At 40.9% G+C, this 21,563-nt stretch overlaps 1 protein-coding gene across 18 annotated transcripts in view; it reads right to left on the bottom strand.

Annotated features, from left to right (window-relative positions):
- LOC121269513 (neural cell adhesion molecule 1-like) overlaps window positions 1-21,563 on the bottom strand; it is a 490,495-nt gene that overhangs the window by 105,400 nt on the left and 363,532 nt on the right. For 12 of the 18 annotated variants that reach the window (XM_041174125.1, XM_041174127.1, XM_041174123.1 and 9 more), the window contains 4 exons: window positions 20,102-20,286; window positions 17,518-17,614; window positions 9,758-9,928; window positions 5,653-5,787 (listed from right to left, as the gene is read on the bottom strand). In XM_041174125.1, coding sequence (XP_041030059.1) covers window positions 5,653-5,787; window positions 9,758-9,928; window positions 17,518-17,614; window positions 20,102-20,286 — 588 coding nt within the window. Of the gene's footprint in view, window positions 1-3,754; window positions 3,773-5,652; window positions 5,788-9,757; window positions 9,929-17,517; window positions 17,615-20,101; window positions 20,287-21,563 lie in introns of all 18 variants that reach the window. The other 6 variants (XM_041174119.1, XM_041174120.1, XM_041174121.1 and 3 more) reach the window with 1 other exon arrangement.

The following is a 21,563-nucleotide window of genomic DNA, read 5'->3' as shown; positions in this document are numbered from 1 at the left end:
CAGAGGCAACATGAGGAAAAACTTCTTTATGCAACAAGTGGCTTGGATTTGGAATGCACTGCCTGAGCATGTGGTGGAGACAGGATTCAATTGTGGCTTTCAAAAGGAACTTGATAATTATCTAAGAAGAAAGGATTTTACAGGGCTACAGGGGAAAGATGGAGGAGTGGGATTAACTGAGCTGCTGTTGCAGTGAACTGACACAGAAACAATGTGCTGAATGGCCTCCTTTTGTGCTGTAACCATTCTATGATTGTAGTATAGATACATTCAAGGAACTTGATAAACACGAGGAAGAAAGAAGCTGAAGGTTGCTACCCTGATAGTGTAATCACGAAGGGTGGGAGGAGACTTGTGTGAAACATAAACAACAGCAATGAGGTGGACAAAATGGCCTGTTTCTATGCCATAGATTCCATGTCAGCAGGAAATACAAACACTACTGCGTTTCATATCCTCAGGCTACCACAGCCAAGGAATTAATGTTCAGTAGGCAAATGTAGCAGGGTGTTTGAGGATATTTTTTTTTTTTCCACAGTTAGGGAACCTTACAGGAGGGTTACTGCTGTTGCACTGACTCAGACATTCAGCAGCAGCAGCAGCAGTATAAGGCCAGGGATTCCTGAGCCCAGCCTTCCCTCCACCACCTCTTAACCTCCCCAGGCTCTGCATTCGCAGTCACACCGCGAGCTCTGGACATTCCGGTCAACTCTTACCATCCGCCCTGAACTCAAACTCCGGGAACTCAGGGCCAGACTTGCCTTTGTGCTCCACTAATAACGCAAGTAGAATTCAAGCGACATAGTCCCCATGCTGGCTGCCTCTGCATCAGAAATCATGCAGCCCTATGTGATTGAGAGAGGATTTCCCTTCAGTTCTGATTGTTGCCATCAAATGAGCCAAATCACCCTGCTCAAGATATTCCTGGAAGCAAGTAGCTTCAATATTGGAGGCAGTGAGGGTTAAAATCAACACCAATCCTATAGATTGAGAATCCAGTCAGACAACTAATGGAGTGGATTCCACTGAGAATCCCCCCAACCTCCCCCTCCACCTGCCTCTCCAACACCCCAACTGGGAGCTCCTCTTCCCCCCAACCACTTCCCAGCCATTTCCTTCTCCACCCATATCCCACCCAATCTTTGGTCCAAAATTTGTCAATGTGAAATCTCTAATCTATTTCCTACATTTACAACAGCAGTAACTATACTCTAAAAGAACTCAATTGATTGTCGAGTACTTAGGGACATTCTGAGATTGTGAACGGTGCTGATAGAAATGCACTATTTCTTTTTTTAAGTACAGAGGCAACCTCTGGTACGGCCATAAAACCGAGGGAGGGGGAAGCATGCTGCAGTCTAGCCCCAGTCGGACTCGATCTCAGTGCTCTCACTCGTGAAATGTTTGAAAGCACTGAAATTAGTTCAATCAAATACAAGGGGCAGGTTTTAAGATTTCTTACCATGACTCTGCCGAGGGCAATGGAGAAGAAACTGAAAGGAGAAAGGGACGAGTTTACCAAACGGTGACAGAGGGAGTAAGTGAGAAGCAGCCTCTCCCGGTAGATCAGCAAAAACTGGACCGACAGGTTTCCCAAAGAGTGATCTGGTTAAACCCTGAGCTCCAGATAGCCAGTACCTGCTGCTGCTCATCCGAATATACTATGTTCAGCCAGCTTTAAAGGGTTTGTGGTGAAATAATTTTGTTTGCCCACCCTGGCCTGATTCCCCTTCAATCCAGAACCCCTGGCCCAAGTCCTGCTTTAATGCCCCCGCCATCTCATCCCCATACCTGACGCGAGTCCTGTTTAAACTTTGCAATCTGTTGTTTTGAGTTTTTTTAAAACTCCGCCGACACCCCTGTGAAAGTCATTGCGATTGCCTTTTCCTCGGCAAGAGCTGCAGAACTCTGTTTAGACATGTCCCCCTCCCCACACTCCTCAATTCCTCCCCCCCCCCCCACCCCCACACACACACACACAGCAGCAGAGCAACAAGTGAAACTGACCTGACAGACGGGCTTCAAAAACTCAGAACGCGGAGAAAGTTTTGATTTTTTTTTCAGCCGCTTTGTCAGGTCTTAAGTTCTGGCTATATAAACAAAAAAAACTGCGGATGCTGGAAATCCAAAACAAAAACAGAATTACCTGGAAAAACTCAGCAGGTCTGGCAGCATCGGCGGAGAAGAAAAGAGTTGACGTTTCGAGTCCTCATGACCCTTCGACAGAACTTGAGCTCGAGTCCAAGAAAGAGTTGAAATATAAGTTGGTTTAAGGTGTGTGGGGGGCGGAGAGAGAGAGAGAGAGAGAGAGAGAGAGAGAAGTGGAGGGGGTTGGTGTGATTGTAGGGACAAACAAGCAGTGATAGAAGCAGATCATCAAAAGATGTCAACAACAATATTGTTGTTGACATCTTTTGATGATCTGCTTCTATCACTGCTTGTTTGTCCCTACAATCACACCAACCCCCTCCACTTCTCTCTCTCTCCGCCCCCACCACAAACCTTAAACCAGCTTATATTTCACCCCTTTCTTGGACTCGAACTCAAGTTCTGTCAAAGGGTCATGAGGACTCGAAACGTCAACTCTTTTCTTCTCCGCCGATGCTGCCAGACCTGCTGAGTTTTTCCAGGTAATTCTGTTTTTGTTTTAAGTTCTAGCTGCTCAGTGTGGACGAGGAGAACTCAGTTTAAAACATTGAGCCCAGGCCTCGCAGAATGGAACCGTCTGCATCCCCTCTCCCTGGCCCTGGTTGGAGCTGCCGGAACTGTGCTCCAGCGACACTACGTCCCTGATCACAGAACCTAAGGCTCCACGGGGGGGGGGTTCTCCCTCTTATCTGCTGTAAATTTGAAGTTAAGGCAGACAAGTGGGAGCAGAGCCTTGCTTGTCACTTTTTGCTGTTTACTACTGTTTAAAATGAAAAAAAAAAACATGCAAATTTTAACAAAGTACAAAACATTCAGTTGTGACATTGTTGGCGACAGAAGTAATGGGGAAAATTTAAGGTCAACCTATGTAGATACATGGAACAATATTATTGCATTGGAGCTGATGCTTATTAAGGTTGACACTGCCAGATGTGGTGTCTCCCATGCTACAATTATTAAAATGTAAATCTGCTGCCAGCAGAAGTACTCTCATTTACTTTGCTGTTTTGGCAACTGATCTCAAATGAAAAAAAATGGTTATTTTCTTTAGACAAGAATTATAGGAGGAATTCTTGGCTTAAGATAAAGAATAAGAAAACAATAGCAAAAAAAAATAATCAGTAAGTCACTAGTAAAATACAAGAGTTTTCAAGGCAATTATTGTTACATCTGTGCCTACTTAGTGATCAGATGTCAAATGATTGATACACTGATGGAACTTGTTTTTTTTTTGGTCATTGTTTATCACCAAGCGACACATGGGCAAAAGAGAAGGCAGCTAACATACTGCCTGGCATCAGTTCATGCTGCTTTGTAACTAGTCTTGAAGACATACTTAGAGGCAGCCTAGAGAGAGATAAGTCCTTTTAATTTTCTTGCCCTGGGGGACCACACAGTCCATTGTGCCTATTGGATCAAGAGGGGAGTTTCACCATCTGAAAAATGAAGTGTGAACTTACTCTATGACATAGCACATCGGCATGCCAACTTACTGTGCCACCAGGTCTCATGCCACCATATCGCATTGCCTAAAAACACCATAAGTCTAACAATTAAAATCTTAACAATGAATAGAGACAGAGACAGGATTTAGGGATGAACTTACTTGGCTCACCAGTGAATACTGCTTCCATTGTAATGGACACAGATGAGAAGAGAATAGAGGAATGGAAAGAAAAAGAAAAGGTGTAAAGAGGTATGAAGTACAAATGATTAAGACCAAGAGTGAAGGTTTGAAGAAAAATTAAACAGATCTCACCACAATATATGAGGTCAACAATGATTACAACAGACAGATTTACTGTTCATTATCTAGGAAAACTGTGCTGACACTTGCAACTTTGAAAACACACTAATGGTAGCAATAAATTAGAGGAAAACATTATCATGCATTTAATTAAAAGCTAAAATATAACGTTTAAAGAGGACTCGGGTTAGTTGTACATGATGCTTCGCCGCACCAGTGGAAAATAAAATTATAACGTACATGATTTCTTCCCATTAGCTACTTTCTCTGTGTGTTTCACTATGATTAATAAAGTGCAGGAAAAAATACTTCACTTCACAATTCTCGGGTGTCTGTAGCATACAGATATCACAAGAACAAACGATTAGCAACAAAACTGAAACCTTTCAACATTACTCCTCACTCTAATCCACACTGATGTGAAGTCTGTGATCAAATTAATATTGTATAATTCTTTAAAACAATTTACCATCCCCTTTTTATACAATTAACATATATGATATGTATATAATCATTGGGAGTTATTGACACAACTGGGTTTATTTTACTGTCTGCTTCCATGCCAGTAAATTGAGATTTCCGTGTCCATAAAACGTACCCAGCAAAACAACAAATGTTGCAGTGCTATCACAATAATGCAAAACTAATGTTGTGCCCTTTTTTTGAAGCGTTTAAAAGGTATTTCTAGGAATTCGCTAACCGTATGCATAGATTTTCTTCAACCAGATTTCCTGTCTCAAATATTAGAAATAAAAAATACTGAAAGTGGTTCTTTTGTTGACTGTTCTTATTCATGCAATCGTTGCTGAGGAATGAATACTTCCTTTGTGTAATTGAATGCATTTGTCAAACAAACTGACTAGAGTTTTCAACAAAGAAGAAAACCAGAAGTTTCAGCACTTTTTAAGATATGGCATGGTTACAGAATGCATTAAATTTATCGGCCAGTTGTAACAGGTGAATTTCAATGCTAGGCTCCTATGTTTGACCTAATTCCAGAAGGATGCATCTTCTTGAACAAATACAGCACTGCCATTTACACATTTAAAATTTGGCTTTTCTCAGAGCTGGTGTGAAGTTAGAGCCAGTGAACAGTACTATCAATTTGCAAGTCATGTTCATAAAATATTTTTCATCAGGAAGGACAGTACTTTGTCTCCTTTCTCAATATTTAATAAACCAGAACCCCAGAGGTGGATTGACAGTGACTTCAGATAACTGCTTATCTCAAGCACCTAAACCTGAATCATTTGGAGTTTTCCGATAATAAAATTCTTTCAGGGCATTTACGAAACACGGCAAACTTATTCATACAAGTGATATGAACTTATAACAAGAAACATTTTCCATTCATTCCAATGATGTTGGCTTCAGTCTTCACTCTGTCCTGATCTCTTAATAGAAAATAATCTATCTTCAAAGGGCTAACAGTTTAAGCATGAGAAATATTGAGCTAATTCATCTGCAAATAATAGAGGAAGGATTGTAACTCTAATACTAGCACCATGTTTTACTTTAATACGTTATGACTGAAATAGTGGAGCATTCTAAGCCATATTTGAAAAAAACAATGCAATAGCATTTCACTCAGGAGGGGTCAATTCTCTCGCAGAGTAATGATCCCTCAAAATATATTTTTCAAGAACATTGATAAAGCTAATGAGTCTAAAGGTTCAATTCTCATTTCCTTATTGATTCAAAGCAACACTGCAACAAGCAGTTTAACCCATGTGATGAAAGAACCATCATGTACTTACGAACTGGCTCTGTCTTGAACTTAGTGATTTGGCTTGCATCACCGGTTCCCTTTCCATTGATGGCAGATAACCGCAGGCTGTACATGGTTTCTGGGATCAGTCCACTGACCGTAATGATATTGTCTGAACCTAGGACTGTCAAATATTAAATACAGCATCATAAGCCTGAATTTATAGTGCAGAATCACATTTTCCACATCTATTACAGTTATTAAAAAAGTTTGATCGTAATTTCTTTTAGAATTGAATATTAACAAATAGACACTGGAAAGTTATACGATCCCTATATGTTCTTCGGGTGCTGGATAAAGAAAGTATTATATAGAAAGATGATAAAGAAAATAAATGAGATTGTGAAACACGATATATCATGTAGGCGGAAAACAAAAGCTCAAAGTTGAGAGTTTCAGGGGAAATGTTTTAGTTTCAGACATTGTGTTTGAAACGTTTATAGATCACAAGAGGCAGACAGAACTTTATGCTGGCATTAGCAGAAAGCTTTGCCTGATGGCACCACAGAAGCATAGTGTCCATGATTTGCCATCCATTCATCTAAGTATCGTTTCACCATTTGAGGGCTTTTTAGGATCAAAATTTTCTTTCACTAGCCAGGCCTCTGTACAGAGAGAACAGAGAACAGAGAACAGATAACAGACCTGGGAATTGATGTGTTTGGCTTCTGATATAGTTAATTCTGTAAAAATGTGTCTACAAAGCATTAAGGTGAATTGTGGAACAGAGTACAACTTATTCTTGTTTAATTTATCCTTTTGGTGTCATGCCCAGTACAGGCATGAAGGTATTACAGATTTTAAAACTATATATTTTTAAATGGGCACACAAGTATTTCAGATGGCTGACAACACATCACATAACTTTGGCATTATCAACTCCAAAAAGGACAAAAACTCAAGCAAATACCTCATTAAAACATGAACAATCCCAGCCACTTGTGAAACTCTGTTAAAGATGAACTGTAAACAAGATTATCAAGGACAAGACTAAGACTATCACATATCAGCCAACTTGTCACCCTGGACCACACAGCCATCGAAACTCATTGAATGCCTTTCATCAATAGCACAAAGGGTAATTTGATTTGAATGGGTCACTCAATTAAGACGACCTTGGCTGTTTCAAGAGCTCTCAATGTGTGAAAGACTAAAACATAGGTTGCTAAGAAAAACAACCCACTACCCTTTTTTGAAAGAACTTTGAACTTGTAATTGGTCTAATGATTTAAAACAGCCACGTTTGTTATCTGTGATTTTTAAAACAACAGCAGAAGCTGTTTAGATCAGAAACATCATCCGAAAAGCAATCAAAGCAGCTGCAAGACAATGGTAGCCAAGGTAAAACAACTATACCTTGAAAGGGGGAGAAGGAATCGCGCCCCCCCCCCCCCAAAAGTTGGTCTGACTTCAATTTCAACTAAGAACCGACCACCTGGAAATTCGACTACATGAAGCATCACAGCTTACTGAGATTTGTCTGCTTTTCAAGACCTCCACTCCAATGAAAGTATCGATTCAATTGAAAAACTATAAGCCTGCTAGGAACTTGTACTTGTATTGTTTCCTCCTTTATCACTATTTCATCACTATCTGGTAGTGTGTGAGATGTGTCACATTAAAACCTCTGGGGCAAGAGCATGACAATAAATAGCCTTCTTTATTTTAAAATTTATAAAAGCTTGATGATGGAAATTATTTAAATTGCGAGAACACTCTGAGGGGAAGAAAATACACGCTAACCTCACATTATAATACTTACATCATGGACATTAATAAAACACAAATTATGTCCATGTCAATGGGAATAGCATGTAATATTTATTGTCAGGGACAGAAGCTAATCTAGGCTTCTCTAAGGGAGTTGATGATGCTTGCTAAGATTGGATCCTTCGAGGTTAAATGTTTTGAAACCTTGTTAACTTTATTGAAGATCTATGACCTTCAAATATTCAGCAGCAGTGATATTAGGCCATTTATTTAAAGCATGTGGGCTGAGATATAAGGTATGATTTCTATTGGTTAGCCAAGTTGCCAAGAAACCGATTCTGATGGGTTGTAAAGGACAAAATACACAAAGCAGTAAACTTAACTGTATTAGATAATTAATTGCCAGAATAGCTGAAATACACTGAAAATCTTTGGGCCTGTTCAAATGTTATTCAGATTATTTCGGATCAACATAATCTCTAGCTGTGTGGTTTAGTAGCCACTTTAGGAGCTATGCATTTTAAGCACTATAATGACGCATTACTTATTGTTCTAAGTCAATGCCAAAACAAAAAAAAAGTAGCAGACTAATTAGAAAGGCTGTCTGACAGGGATACTTTATAATGGAAAGCTTTATAAATGAGGATTATCTGGATTGGACTCCTATCTCTCCAATATCCGTGAAATATTTTGCTTCCTTTGAGTATCTAGGATATTACAATCTAATGCCAAACAGGATATCTTCTTCATAACTCTCTAGAATTATGATGCCAGATATGTTTTTGTGCAATTATATAACTATCCTCATTATTCCTCACGTCTCCCATTAATTACAGGTTGCGTCATTTTCGTGCAAATACTTTTAAACAAATTAAAATGAGAACACTTGATATTTCGAGTTAAAATCAACCCCATTGAATATTTATATCATTTTTCTATTTAATCACTTATATCCAATTATCTCAATATGCCAATAATTATGTGTATTTATTGAGAGCATACCATGCCTATATTTTCATATATATATCACACCTATGTATATGCTCAAGAGTTAAATATAAATTGGATACTTAAAAATGTCAACAGGTAGGGTACAGATGATACATTCTAAGTCATTGGACACCTTTCATTTATGGAGGTCAAGAGCTAGTGCATGGCATCCCCTGAGCTCATCACTCCTGCTCACAATCTGTGATGATAATAAAACTAACTAGCGCAAATGTCTCAACATGCAGTACCAAATCTAAATCTTTTATTTTATAAGAACATTTCGTTATATTTTGTTATTCAAAGATATTTTGCAGCTTCTCAAAAAAATTCAGACAATTTCTCTAGGCAGCAGATGAGCATTACAGTCAAGAAGCATCCAGGCATGATGCCCAGTCTGCACTGAGCTTGCCAACCTAAACTGAAGTAACAAAAGAGACACTACATTTAGTGTTATTATTCTCCAAGCAGCGAGGGAAAAATTCACCAATGTTCTTGAACACTTCCCAGTAAATTTCTGCTAGAAGTGCACGCACTGTGGACTAAATCAGCTTGGCTGTGATGTTCCATATGATAGAATCGACTTCCAACACGGTGTGAAGGCTCACATAACAATAATGGCATCTCAGGGCCCAGAAATTCAATCATGTCCCAAAAAATGGGCATATAGGGAGCAAGAGAACAAGCCATGGATATGAATGGATAGACCCAAGGTGCATACAATACTGTGCCTCAGGCCTCATCATCATCATCGAGCCAACAAGGTGCCTAATGGGCATCCCAAGGCATCTCATGGGAGAAGGGGATTCAAAGCTCTGGTCACCACAACACAAGCAGCAATTGTTGTGACTTTCCATAAAGGGGAACAGGTAGTGGAGGGAGGGCAGGTGACTGGGAAAGAAGGGCAGCAGTGGTCAGGATCTGGAACGCTGGTTAATGGAGACTAGGATCAGGAAGAGTGGGTAATGTTGATTTATTGCTATGTTGGTTTATTCTGGGCAATCCAATATCAATTTAAATACGTGAAAGGATTGAACACATGCTTGCTGCATTGGAGGCTTAAGCACCCAAATAAACAGACATTAAATTTCTTGGTCCCAGTGAATCATAGACTATTTTGTGCCTACGGAATCATTTTTAGAACACCTCTTGCTATGTACAATTTGGCATGTGGATTGGTTGACAAGAAACTTGCTTTAAGGCTTTTTTCCAGTGTTGATAGGAATGGGCTTTGCACAGGAAGTATGAGAGAAATCAGGGATGATTCTCCAACTGATATTCACTCCCATCGTGTGAAACAGTGCCCTTCATTCTGGAGTTCCTTCAAAGGACATGAAGTTGTGTGATCAAGTTCACAGCTCATGACTCCCATGTTCCTGTTGTCTTTCTCAACTTACCTTCCCTTGCATCAGCATTCTTTGTGAACCATTCTTCACTATCCTTGACTTTCCATTCCACTAGGTATTTCAGAATTGGCACACCACCAGTTGATTCTGGTTCTTCTACCTTGACCTGCACAGTGCTGGAATATGGGACAGTATCCAGAACTGTTGGAGCAGATGGGGTCTCTGGAACAATTAGAAAAAGATTTTAAATAAATGCAAAATACAGTGGATGCTGGAAATCTGAAACAAAAACAAAAACAGAAAATACTGGAAAAACTCAGGTCTAGCAGCAACTGTGGAGAGAGAAAGATAGTCAATGATTTGAGTCCATGTGACCCTTCTTCAGAAATAAAGGGAAATGGAAATGTGATGAAATTTATACTGTTTAAGGTGGGGTGGAGCAGATGAAGCTAGGTAGAAGGCCAGCAATAGGTGGGGGCAAAGGAGAGATTGATAAAGGAGAGAGAGATTGTAAAATACTTGTTTTAATCATTTGAGTTCCTGAAAACTAGACACACCTACATTTTCTTACCTCTAACATTTGTAAAAAGCACATAACCCAAGAAGAGTCCCCTCCTTTCTATCACCTTCTGGTGAAAACAGAATACATGTTTCTATTAAAGAAATATCAAGTTAATTTTGCAATTGGCCATCATCAATCTCACCCAGCATTTACCAACTTTGTCTTTGTTGCTAAAGGATATACATGGAGTCTTAAGATCAAGAAGCAAAGCTTGGTGATAAACCTGTAAAGGAAAGATTTATATTACTAGAATTTCACTTGGTATCTGAAATACTTGCCTTGGCAATGGAGAGAGAATTTAGCTTACTGGTAGCATTCCTACTTCTGCATTAGAAGGTACAGGGTGCAGTCTCCACTCCAAATAGTCCTAGTGAGCAATTCTGGGTTGACAACCAGAGGGACACATGAGTCCAGTGGGTGTGGATGCTGCCCTCTCGATTACACAGGTTTTATGAACTCACCTCCCATGAAGGGTTAATCACCCTACGTGCAGGATAAGGATAGTTACGACCATGGAAGAAGCATTCACATCTTGGCCTATCAGGCTGTTAATCAGCCTGTGAATGTTTCTACTGCTTTACACTTTCTTCCAAGTTGAAGATACAGTACAACCTTGACTCCAATTCAAAGTGAATGATAACCATTAGGAAACCACTTACTCCACAAGAATAATGTTTTTGTTGCCATTTTGTTAAATACTCTTAAGGACCTGCCTAATTTCTAAGAACAATGCATACATTTCCTTCCATCAACTAATTTCTGTGAAAGAGAGCATGAGCATTAAGTGGTGAGACCACCTTCTACTCAAACAAAATGAGAAAAATCTATCCCTAACCATTTGTTACTGAAAACAATTATTCATTCGAAAATATGCCTCATCTATTTTTATTCTCTATAGGTAAGAGCAAGAAATAGGTAAATCTCGATATATAAAACTGAAGATCATATACACAAATATTATTGCTTTATCAACGACAGCACAAGCTGCTGAGCATCAAGTAATAGTGCTCTATTGACAGTGCTTGCAATAGTTCAGCTTTCGTGATCTTACTGCTGACAAGCAATTTTTCTTCCTGATGTGATTTAGCATGTCTGGTTTACTTAGAAGTTCTTATGTACTGTGTGAAATCTTCCACAAGCAGAAATATGGGCTCTATAGCACTGTAATAACATCAACATTTGAAATAAGCATTGCATACAGACATTTTCACTGAAAATAAACATTTTCTTTCAATCCCTGCAGAGTCCATTGTAAATGAGTTTTTATCTAATGCAGATGCACCTCATCTGCTTTCATGTTGTTCAATATTTAAACCACTGCTATGTGCTTAGAAAATTTGCACCCTTTAAATAAACAAAGGATGCACAAGGGAATAAGTTCTCCACTGTAGCAGAGCTGTTCAGAAGTTGATTGCATGAAGTGAGTTCAAACATTTATTGCTAGGCTTGGCCAGACCACAACAAACATTAATCAAATTGCACTCACTTTGTTCAAAACTGCTCACTGCTCCAAGATCATCCTGAAATGCAAGTAGAGCCCCCGACTTCTTTTTACCACGACCTACTGACTTCTTAAACCCCTCTCTCCCTTTCACTCCTCTATATCCCCCCACCGCACTTTGCTTTAAATGAGAGGAGCTCATAACCAGTTTTTCATTAAGGTTGTTTATCCATGCAGCTACGTCTGCTGCTTCTCTCCCTCAACACCAAGCAAAGGCTCTCTCAAGGTTCTACCTTGCATCAGTTTTGAACCTGTATGTTTCTCCAGTTTCTCTCTCACCTGTCATGTCCTCTCTGAGCTCAGCACGCCCAAGAGACATCAGTTGCTCTAAGGACTCTATTCCCACTATACTGATGACTATCAACATCCCTTCCTGGCATCCATATTATTTGAAACCACAAAATACTGAACCTGAAATGGGAGAATCCTGATCCCTCCCTTTTAAATCAGTCTCTCCTCAGCTGTCTAACTGAAAGGGACTATCCTTGCCTGGCTTCACTCTAACCTAGCCAGTCACAGCAAGCGAATCTTCTGCAATGGCTTGTCTTCCTGCCCCCAAACAGTATCTCTACAGGATCTAACATTGCACCACACCCTCCCCATCTTCTATTTCTCATTTACATGTTGTGCCTTGATGACATCATCCAAAGGTATAACATCAGATTCCACACGCATGCTGACAACATCCGACTTTACCTACCCCAACTCTTGTGCCACCTTCATTTTGTGTGTTGTAGCCTGGCTAAACTGCAATTTTCTCCAATGAAACATCAGAAAGAATAAAAGACTGTGGCCCGATATCAGATTCTGTTCCTCATCACTGGTTTCATCCTGTTCATGGTCACTGTCTCATTCTGAACCAGACTGATCGCAACCTTGGCATCATACTTGACCCTCAACTAAATTTTCAACCTCATGTCCCACTTACTCCCACCTTCATAACATCCTCTACCTCAGGAAATCTCTCGTTGACACTCTCATCCAGACTTTTGTTGTTTCAAACTGAACTATTTTAATGCTCTCAAATTTTGTCTGCTTCATAAAGGGACAGGAGCACAAAATAGGTTATCGAGCAGGTGCGTCTGTTCAGGTAGGCGTGATCACCACACAGTCCTTGTGGAGACAAAGTCCCATTTTCACTTTGAGGCTACCCTCCATTGTGTTGAGTGCCACTACCACCGTGCTAAATGGGATAGATTTCAAACAGGCCTAGCAACTCAAGATTGGGCATCCACGAGGCGTTGTGGGCAGCAGAATTGTACTCAACCACAATCTGTAACTCCATGGCCCGCTCTATCATTACCACCAAGCCAAGGGATCAACCCTGGTTCAAAGAAGAGTGCAGGAGGGCATGCCAGGAGCAGCACCAAGCATATCCTAAAAATGAGGTGTCAACATGGTGAAGCTACAACGCAGGGCTACTTGTGTGCCAAACAACATAGTGATAGATAGAGCTAAGCTGTTCCACAACCAATGGATCAGATCTAACCTCTGCAGTCCTGCTACATCCAGTCTTCAGTGGTGGTGGACAATTAAACTACTTACTGGAGGAGGAGGCTCCACAAATATCCCCATCCTCAAATGACAAAGGAGCCCAGCACAGCAGTGCAAAAAATAAGGCTGAAGCATTCACAACAATCTTCAGCCAGAAACGTAGAGTGGATGATCCATCTCGGCTTCCTCCAGAGGTCCCCAGTATCACAGATGTCAACCGTCAGCCAATTTGGTTCACTCCACGTGATATCAAGAAATGGCTGGAGGCACTGGACACTGCAAACGCTATGGGTCCTGACAATATTCAAACAATAGTACTGAAAACTTGTGATCCAGAATTGGCTGTGCCCGTCGCCAAGCGTATTCTAGTACAGCTACAACACTGGCATCTATCTGGCTATGTGGGAAATTGTCCATATATGTCCTGTACACAAATAGCAGGACAAATCTAACCCAGCCAATTACCGCCCCATCAGTCTACTCTCGATCATCAGTAAAGTAATGGAAGGGGCCACCAACAGTGTTATCAAGCAGCACTTGCTTAGCAATAACCTGTTTACCGACACTCAGTTTGGGTTCTGCCAGGGCCACTCATCTCTTGACCTTATTACAGCCTTGGTTCAAACATAGACAAAAGAGCTGAACTCCAGAGGTGAAGTGAGAGTGGCTGCCCTTGGAGTCAAAGCAGCATTTGACCGATTGTGGCATCAAAGAGCCCTAGCAAAACTGGAGTCATTGGGAATCAGGGAGAAAACTTTCCACTGATGGGAGTCATACCTAGAACAAAGGAAGATGTGGTTGTTGGAGGTCAAATATCTCAGTTCCAGGACATCATTGCAGGAGTTCCTCAGGGTAGTGTCCTCAGCTGCTTCATTAATGACCTTGCCTCCATCATAAAGGTCAGAAGTAGGGATGTTCGCAGATGATTGCATAATGTTCAGCAACATTCGCAACTCCTCAGATACTGAAGCTGTGCATGTCCAAATGCAGCAAGACCTGGACAATATCCGAGTTGATCTGACAAATGACAAGTAACGTTTGCACCACACAAGTACTAGGTTATCACCATTTCCAAAAGGAGAGAATCTAACCATCGCCCCTTGACATTCAATGGCTTTACCATCACTGAATCTCCCACTATCAATATCCCGGGGGGTTATCATTGACCAGAAACTGAACTGGACTGGCCACATAAATACTGTGGCTACAAGCACAGGTCAGAGGCAGAGAACTCTGCTCATAACTCACCTTCTGATTTCCGAAAGACTTTCCACCATCCACAAGTCAGGAGAGTGAAGGAATACACTCCGCTTGCCTGGATCAGTGCAGCTCCAACAACACTCAGGAAGCTTGACACCATCCAGGACAAAGCATCCTGCTCGATTGGCACCCTTCCACAACATTCACTCCCTCCACCACTGATGAACAGTGGCAGCAGTGTGCATCATCTACAAGATGCACTGCAGAAACTCACCAAGGCTCCTAAGGCAGCACCTTCCAAACCCACAACCACTACTGTCTAGAAGGACAAGGCCAGAAGATAGACGGCAACACCACCACCTGGAAGATCCTCTCTCAAGCCACTCAGCATCCTGACTTGGAAATATATCGCCATTCTTTCACTGTCACCGAGTCAAAATCCTGGAACTCACTCTCTAACAGAACTGTGGGTGTACCCAAACCACCAGGACTGCAATGGTTAAAGGTGGCAGCTCCCCACCACCTTCTCAAGGGCAATTAGGGATGGGCAAAAAATGTTGGCCTTGCCAGCGACACCCACATCCCATAAATGAATAAAAAACAAAAGCAAAACTACAGGTTTTTAAACATTTTTCTTTATCCAAATCAGTAAACCTGCAGAATGGATTTCTATGGATGAAGTCCTTTCAGACCGTGTTGGGTAAAATCTGGTTAAAAAAAATGCAGTAACAATAGAGAAAGATGATGGAGAATTGTGTTGCTAGTTCTGCTGAGAAAACAGCAATTACCTCTGTGGGGTGCAGCCAGCCAAGATTAAACATCATAGAATGTCATTTTAAGATAGGCTCACAGTACTTTCACTTAACTACCTTCAGGTGTCAGAGAAAACAAATTGCAATTTTCTCAGGAGTTTTACCTGTGACTGTTTAATGCTTCCAGGAAATTAAATAAGTTGCAAGGGAGGCATAAAAGTAGGAATTAGACATGGTTTATTAAAAAAGAACACTTGATGGGATGAATGCTTTTACTTTTCTTCCACACTTCCTGGTGTAATAACTTCTCACAACTTGCCAACATGATGTACGTGGATGTATGTCTCCTAATCTCAGATTTCTGAAGCTATCAGTTTGCATTCACAGAAAGTGAGTTTTTAAATTGAATTTGTGTGGTAAGCTAAGGAGTCACTTTGTCATTTGGTGTCAGCAGCAAGATGTTCTATTAAGAACATTTGAGACAGATGCAATACAAAGCGCCTTATCCTCTGCCTCAGTGAAAATCTCAGAAATAAAGTGTTTTCACTGGTGTAATTTTTTCCACTTTAATTAATCTCTTTAAATGCCATTCACAATTTGGTGCCAAATTATGTTCTGTGGTTAGCAACCGAACTCTGATTTTAGAGTTCATTCAAGAGGAACCGCACAGCCAACACAAACATTCATCTCATTAAACACAGGAAATAGGAACAGGAGTAGTGGCATAGGCCATTTGGCCCCTCAAGTCTGCTCTGCCATTCAACTAGATCATGGCTGATCTTCTACCTTAGCACCATTTTCCCACACTAACCTCATATCCCTCGATACCTTTAATACCTAGAAAGCTATTGATCTCTGTCTTGAACATACTCGATGACTGAGCTTCCACAGCCCTCTGTGTTAATGGTGCAATCCTTTCACAATGAAGTGCACGCTTTAGTCTTAAGTGACAGCAGCTGTTACTAATTGGGGAAAGGTTAGGCTATTATTCCTAAGCATATCTAAGAACCCGTTTCCACCATTGGGGGTGTGGGGGAGTGAAAAGGGAGTCTGCACCTGTGTTTCCTGGGCTTTGTGAATAAACCGATGTAAAAGAAACGACTGACTCCGGCTTTCTTCCTTATTAGTGAGTGAACATCGAACTTATAACAATCTGGGGTACACAAAGATTCACTACGCTCTGAGTAAAGAAATTCCACCTCATCTCAGTTCTAAATGGCCTACCTCTTATTCTGAGACCGTGTTTCCTGGTTCTAGACTCCCCAGCCAGGGGAAACATCCTTCTTGCATCTACCCTGTTGAACCCTATAAGAAGTTTGTATGGTTCAATGTGATCACCTCTCATTCTTCTAAATTCTACAGAACACAGGCTCAATCTACTCAATGTCTCCTCACAGGACAATAACACCATCCCAGAAATCAGTCTGGTGAACCTCTGTTGCAATCCTTCTATGGCAAGTATATCCTTTCTCTTGTAAGGAGACCAAAACTGTACACAATACTCCAGGTGCAGTCTCACCAAGACTCTGTAGAATTGCAGCAAGACTTCTTTACTCCTATACTCAAATCCTCTTGTTAGAAAGGCTAACATGCCTAATTGCTTGCTGCACCTGCAAGTTAGCTTTTAGTAACCTATGAACAAGGCCACACAGGTCCCTTTGGAGATCAACACCTCCCAATCTCTCACCATTTAAGAAATACTCCGCATTTCTGTTATTCCTACCAAAATGGATAACATGGCATTTTACCACATTTTATTCCATCTGCCCACTCACTTAGACTGTCTAAATCCCCTTGAAGCCTCTTCGCATCCTCCGCACAACTCACATTCCCATCTAGTTTCGTGTCATCAACAAACTTGAAAGTATTACATTTGGTCTCCACAGCCAAATCATTGATAAGGATTGTGAATAGCTGGGGCCCCAAGCACTGATCCTTCTGGTATCCCAATAGTCATGGACAGCCATCCTGAGTGTGACCCATTTATTCCTACTCCATTTTCTGTCTAAACTGGACAGTCCCAGAAGTGATATGACTTTGAGCCAACATAGTGTACAGTCCAGTTTCCGAAGCCATTGTTAAAAACATACTATTCATGTAAAGTGTTCTGAAAGATGATCCCAGGTGCCAATGATAACTGTACCTACTCAGCAAAGTGCATTGTATACAAAAAGTCCACAAATTCATGCTGTACATTATTTGCATTTTACTCCAATAAGCTGTTGTGGACAACTGCAAGAAAAATACATTTGGATGATTGAACGTCCTCTGAATAAAGTAAAGCTGCAAAACTAATACCTACCAGCTTGCACTAGGATAAACTCTTTGGATTCCATGCCTACACGGTTGCTTGCTGTACAGTTGTAGGGACCAAAGTCATTTTCTGAATCAGGAGTTACCTAGAGGAAGGGTATGCAGCTACACATTAGTAATTAAATACAAACTTTATTATAATTATCATGGACCACGTGGATCAAAGCTTACTTTTTAAATCTTCAATTTCCTCTGCTTACTCCTCTATTCCTGAAAGTATATATGGGTCAGGGGATGATTGTTCAACTTTTCAGGCAACGGCAGCTCCCAATCACCTGCCGAGATGACATTTTTCCTGCATGACCAGAGAATGTCAATGGGCCATCTGGTCATTGATGAGCCTATTGCAATTCAGCCTGGCCATGTCCTTGCAGTTCCATCAATTGTTGTCGAATCACACTCAGAATCAGGTATCTGAGGCCCAGTAACAAGCATAAAATCATGCCTTGGCTATGTTCCAGATCTTGCTGATGCTCCATAATTTACAGAACTTAACAGGGTTTCTGGATTGAGTGACTTGTGAACACTGTAGCCAGAATGTGAATGCTAGCAATACCTTGCCAAATTCTGAAACAAAAACAGAAGATGCTGGAAAAACTCAGCAGGTCCAGCGGCTTCTGTGGAGGGAAAGACAGAGTTAATGTTTCAAGTCCATATGACTCTTCTTCAGAGCTAGAGAGAAGTAAAAATGTGATGAAATTTATATTGTTTAAAATGGTGGGGGTTGGGGGTGGAGCAGGTAAAGCTGGATAGAAGGCCAGTGATAGGTGAAGGCAAAGGAGAGCCTGGCAAAGATGTCATGGACAAGAGGGTGTTAATGGTAGTGGTATTGGCTAAAGGAGGTGCAGATGGTGGCATTAAGGTCAGAAAGTAGAATGTGGTAAAAGCAGGATCAGGGTAAGTAATCTGGAAAGAACAACATGAACAAGTGCCCGATGGCCCTAGTGGAGGCTGGGGAATGGTGGTGGGGGAAAGAAAATTGAAAATAGGATAAAAGGTGGGGCTAAGACAATGAATAAAAAATTGAATAAAAATGAAAATAAATAAAAATAAAAATAAGTGGATAAAAAAGAAAAAATATTAAAAAGGTGAGGATGGAGGAGACAGTTCCTCCATCATCCCCAACACCTAATCCCCCTCCCACGGCACCTTCCCTTGTAATCACAGAAGGTGTAACACCTGCCCCTTTAGCTCCTCTCTCCTCACCGTCCAAGGGCCCAAACAATCCTTCAGGTGAAGCAGCACTTCAATTGCACTCCTTCAATTTAGTCTACTGCATTCGCAACTCCCAATATGGTCTCCTCTACATTGGGGAGACAAAACGCAGGGTGGGTGACTGCTTTGCAGAACACCTTCGGTCTGTCCGCAAGCATGACCCAGGTCTTCCTTTCGCTTGCCATTTCAGCACACCATCCTGCTCTCATGCCCACATGTCCATCCTTGGCCTGCTGCAATATTCCAGTGAAGCCCAACACAAACTGGGGGAACATGTTTATTCATTTTTTTTATTCACAGTTTTATCCCCACCTTTTATCCTCTTTTTGACCTTCTTCCCCACCACCATCCCCTCCCCCACCCCACCCCCACTGGGGCCATCTGTCACTTGTTAACGTTGTTCTTTCCAGGGTGCTTACCCTTGTCCTGCTATTACCACATTCTGCTTTCTAACCTTAATGAAACCATCAGCACCGCCTTTAGCCAGTGCCACTACCATTAGCACCCTTCTGTCCTTTTGTTCATGACATCTTTGCCAATCTCTCCTTTGCCTCCTCCACCTATCGCTGGCCTTCTTTCCAGTTTCACATGCTCCATCCCCACCTTAAGCAGTATAAATTTCATCACATTTTTACTTCTCTTTAGCTCTGAAGAAGAGTCACATAGGCTCAAAATGCTAACTCCGTTTTTTTCTCTCCACAGATGCCGTTAGACCTGCCGAGTTTTTCCAGCAGTTTCTGTCCTTGTTTCAGATTTCCAGCACCTGCAGTATTTTGCTTTTACCCTGCCAAATTCTGCCTGTTTGTAGCTGATTACACATTGGACAGAAAACAATCAGGGTCTTCAAAACAATGTGTCACGATCCACTAGTCACACAATGTTGTGTGGCTGCTAAAATTGATCTGAAGAGAGTATATAGTGTGGTTTTTTTCCTCCATTGGTAATTTTAACAAAGAAGTAAACTCATTCAACTATTCACAAAATTAGCAAACAAGGAAATGATTATCCTCAAAAACTATTGTACCTGACTCTTAGAAATCAGCTAAGTTCCACTCATACCACAAAGCCACAAGTAACTATATTTTTAAAAATATGCACACACACTTTTTGATGAAGCATTTGAAAAAAATAATCTGGTACATCTGATTTCACAGTATTCAAAATTAATGCAATAGATTTTCCAAGTCCATATCCAACAACTACATTTTATTCTTATTGATTTGAATTCTCCAAAATAATCTTCAGAAGCCTACAGTAAAGCCTTGAGAATAGTTTGTATTCTCAATCTACCCTGCCTAGCCAAAAATATCACAAACACTTTATTCTGCACTTAAAACCTTTCATTTTAATTCTCTTACCTGAAGGTAATTGGTGGATCGTGTGTTATAGATCTTTATACTGCTGTAGTTGGAGCTTGGTAACTGCTGTCCATCTCTAAACCAGGTTACAAGAGCATGAGGATGAGCAAGAACCTCACAGGTGATATTTACAGGGTTTCCCTCCCAAGTGTAAACAGTCACTGTGCCTTGCAGCTTTGGTGCATCTGAGAATAAGCGAAACGCAGGCTGGTAAGATTTTTTAAAGCACTGAAGCTCTTCATTTCCTATCATTCAAAATACTAAAAACATTACAAAACTGATTTTCTACTCTGATTGATGGTACTGGCATGGAATGGGCGAGTGAGAGCTAGGAACTCTGGAAGTGCTGCACATAGTGGGCGTCTGCCTGATTCACATGAGTAGACCATGGGTGGAATTTTACAGTCCTGCCAAAGTTAATGGGGTTTAGAATGGCTCGTCGCATGTGATGGGGCTGTAAAATGCCAGTCCATCTTCTGAATGGACCTTTTGGTAGCCCTGAAGAAATCTTACGCATGACATTTGGAAACTTAGTTTAAAGAATTCAAATAACAAGGTCAAATGTGACCCTGCCCTTGGGCCCTGGTTGGAACCAGTTGGGGAGTTGTACCATCTTCTGTCAGGAGACTTGTAGCCAACCTGCAACATAGTGACATAGTCAAGGGCATCATTACCCTCACTTTTCTCATTTGCATTTCCTTCTAGGTTAGGATAGGAACTCATAGCATCAACAATATGACGTAGTCTTGAAAAAAAAAATCCTACAAAATGATTTCTAGTTTAAAGAACCTTAGTTATTCAGATGGGTTTAAGTAGCCGGATCTGGTCACTTCGGAGTGGCATAGAGCAGGAGCTTTATAAAAACAATGAAAGAAAGACAGAACGACAGACAGCAAGGAAGACAGAGAACAAAGAAGACAGCTGAGAGGAAGACGACCAAAGAAAGGCCAGTCAACTTAACATCCGTCTTGGGAAAATGTTAGAAGCTATTGTTAAAGACATTATGGCAGGGCAATTAGAAAAATTCAAGCAATCAGACAGAGTTAACATGGTTTTGTGAGAAAGAAATCATGTTCAACCAATTTATTGGGGTTCTTTAAAGGAGTCACACGTGTAAAGGGGAAATGGTGGATGCACTGCACTTAGATTTCCAGAAGGCATTTGATAAGGTGCCACATCAGAAGTTATTGTGGAAAATTAAAGCTCATGTTGTAGAGGGTTATATATTGGCATGGATCAAAGATTGGCTAGCTATCAGGAAACACAAAGTAGGCATAAATGGGTTTTTTTTCTGGGTGGCAGGGTGTGCCACAGGGATCAGTGCTGATGCCTCAATTTTTTTTACAATTTATGTAAATGACTTGGATGAAGGTACCGAAGCTATGGTGGCTAGATTTGCTGATAATACAAAGATAGGTAGGAAAGTAAGTTGTAAAAAGGACATAATGAGGCTCCGAAGGGA

The sequence above is a fragment of the Carcharodon carcharias genome, chromosome 25 (genome assembly GCF_017639515.1).
Source record: "Carcharodon carcharias isolate sCarCar2 chromosome 25, sCarCar2.pri, whole genome shotgun sequence".
In the NCBI taxonomy this organism is placed as follows: domain Eukaryota; kingdom Metazoa; phylum Chordata; class Chondrichthyes; order Lamniformes; family Lamnidae; genus Carcharodon; species Carcharodon carcharias.
This window is presented reverse-complemented; position numbering and strand designations above follow the sequence as displayed.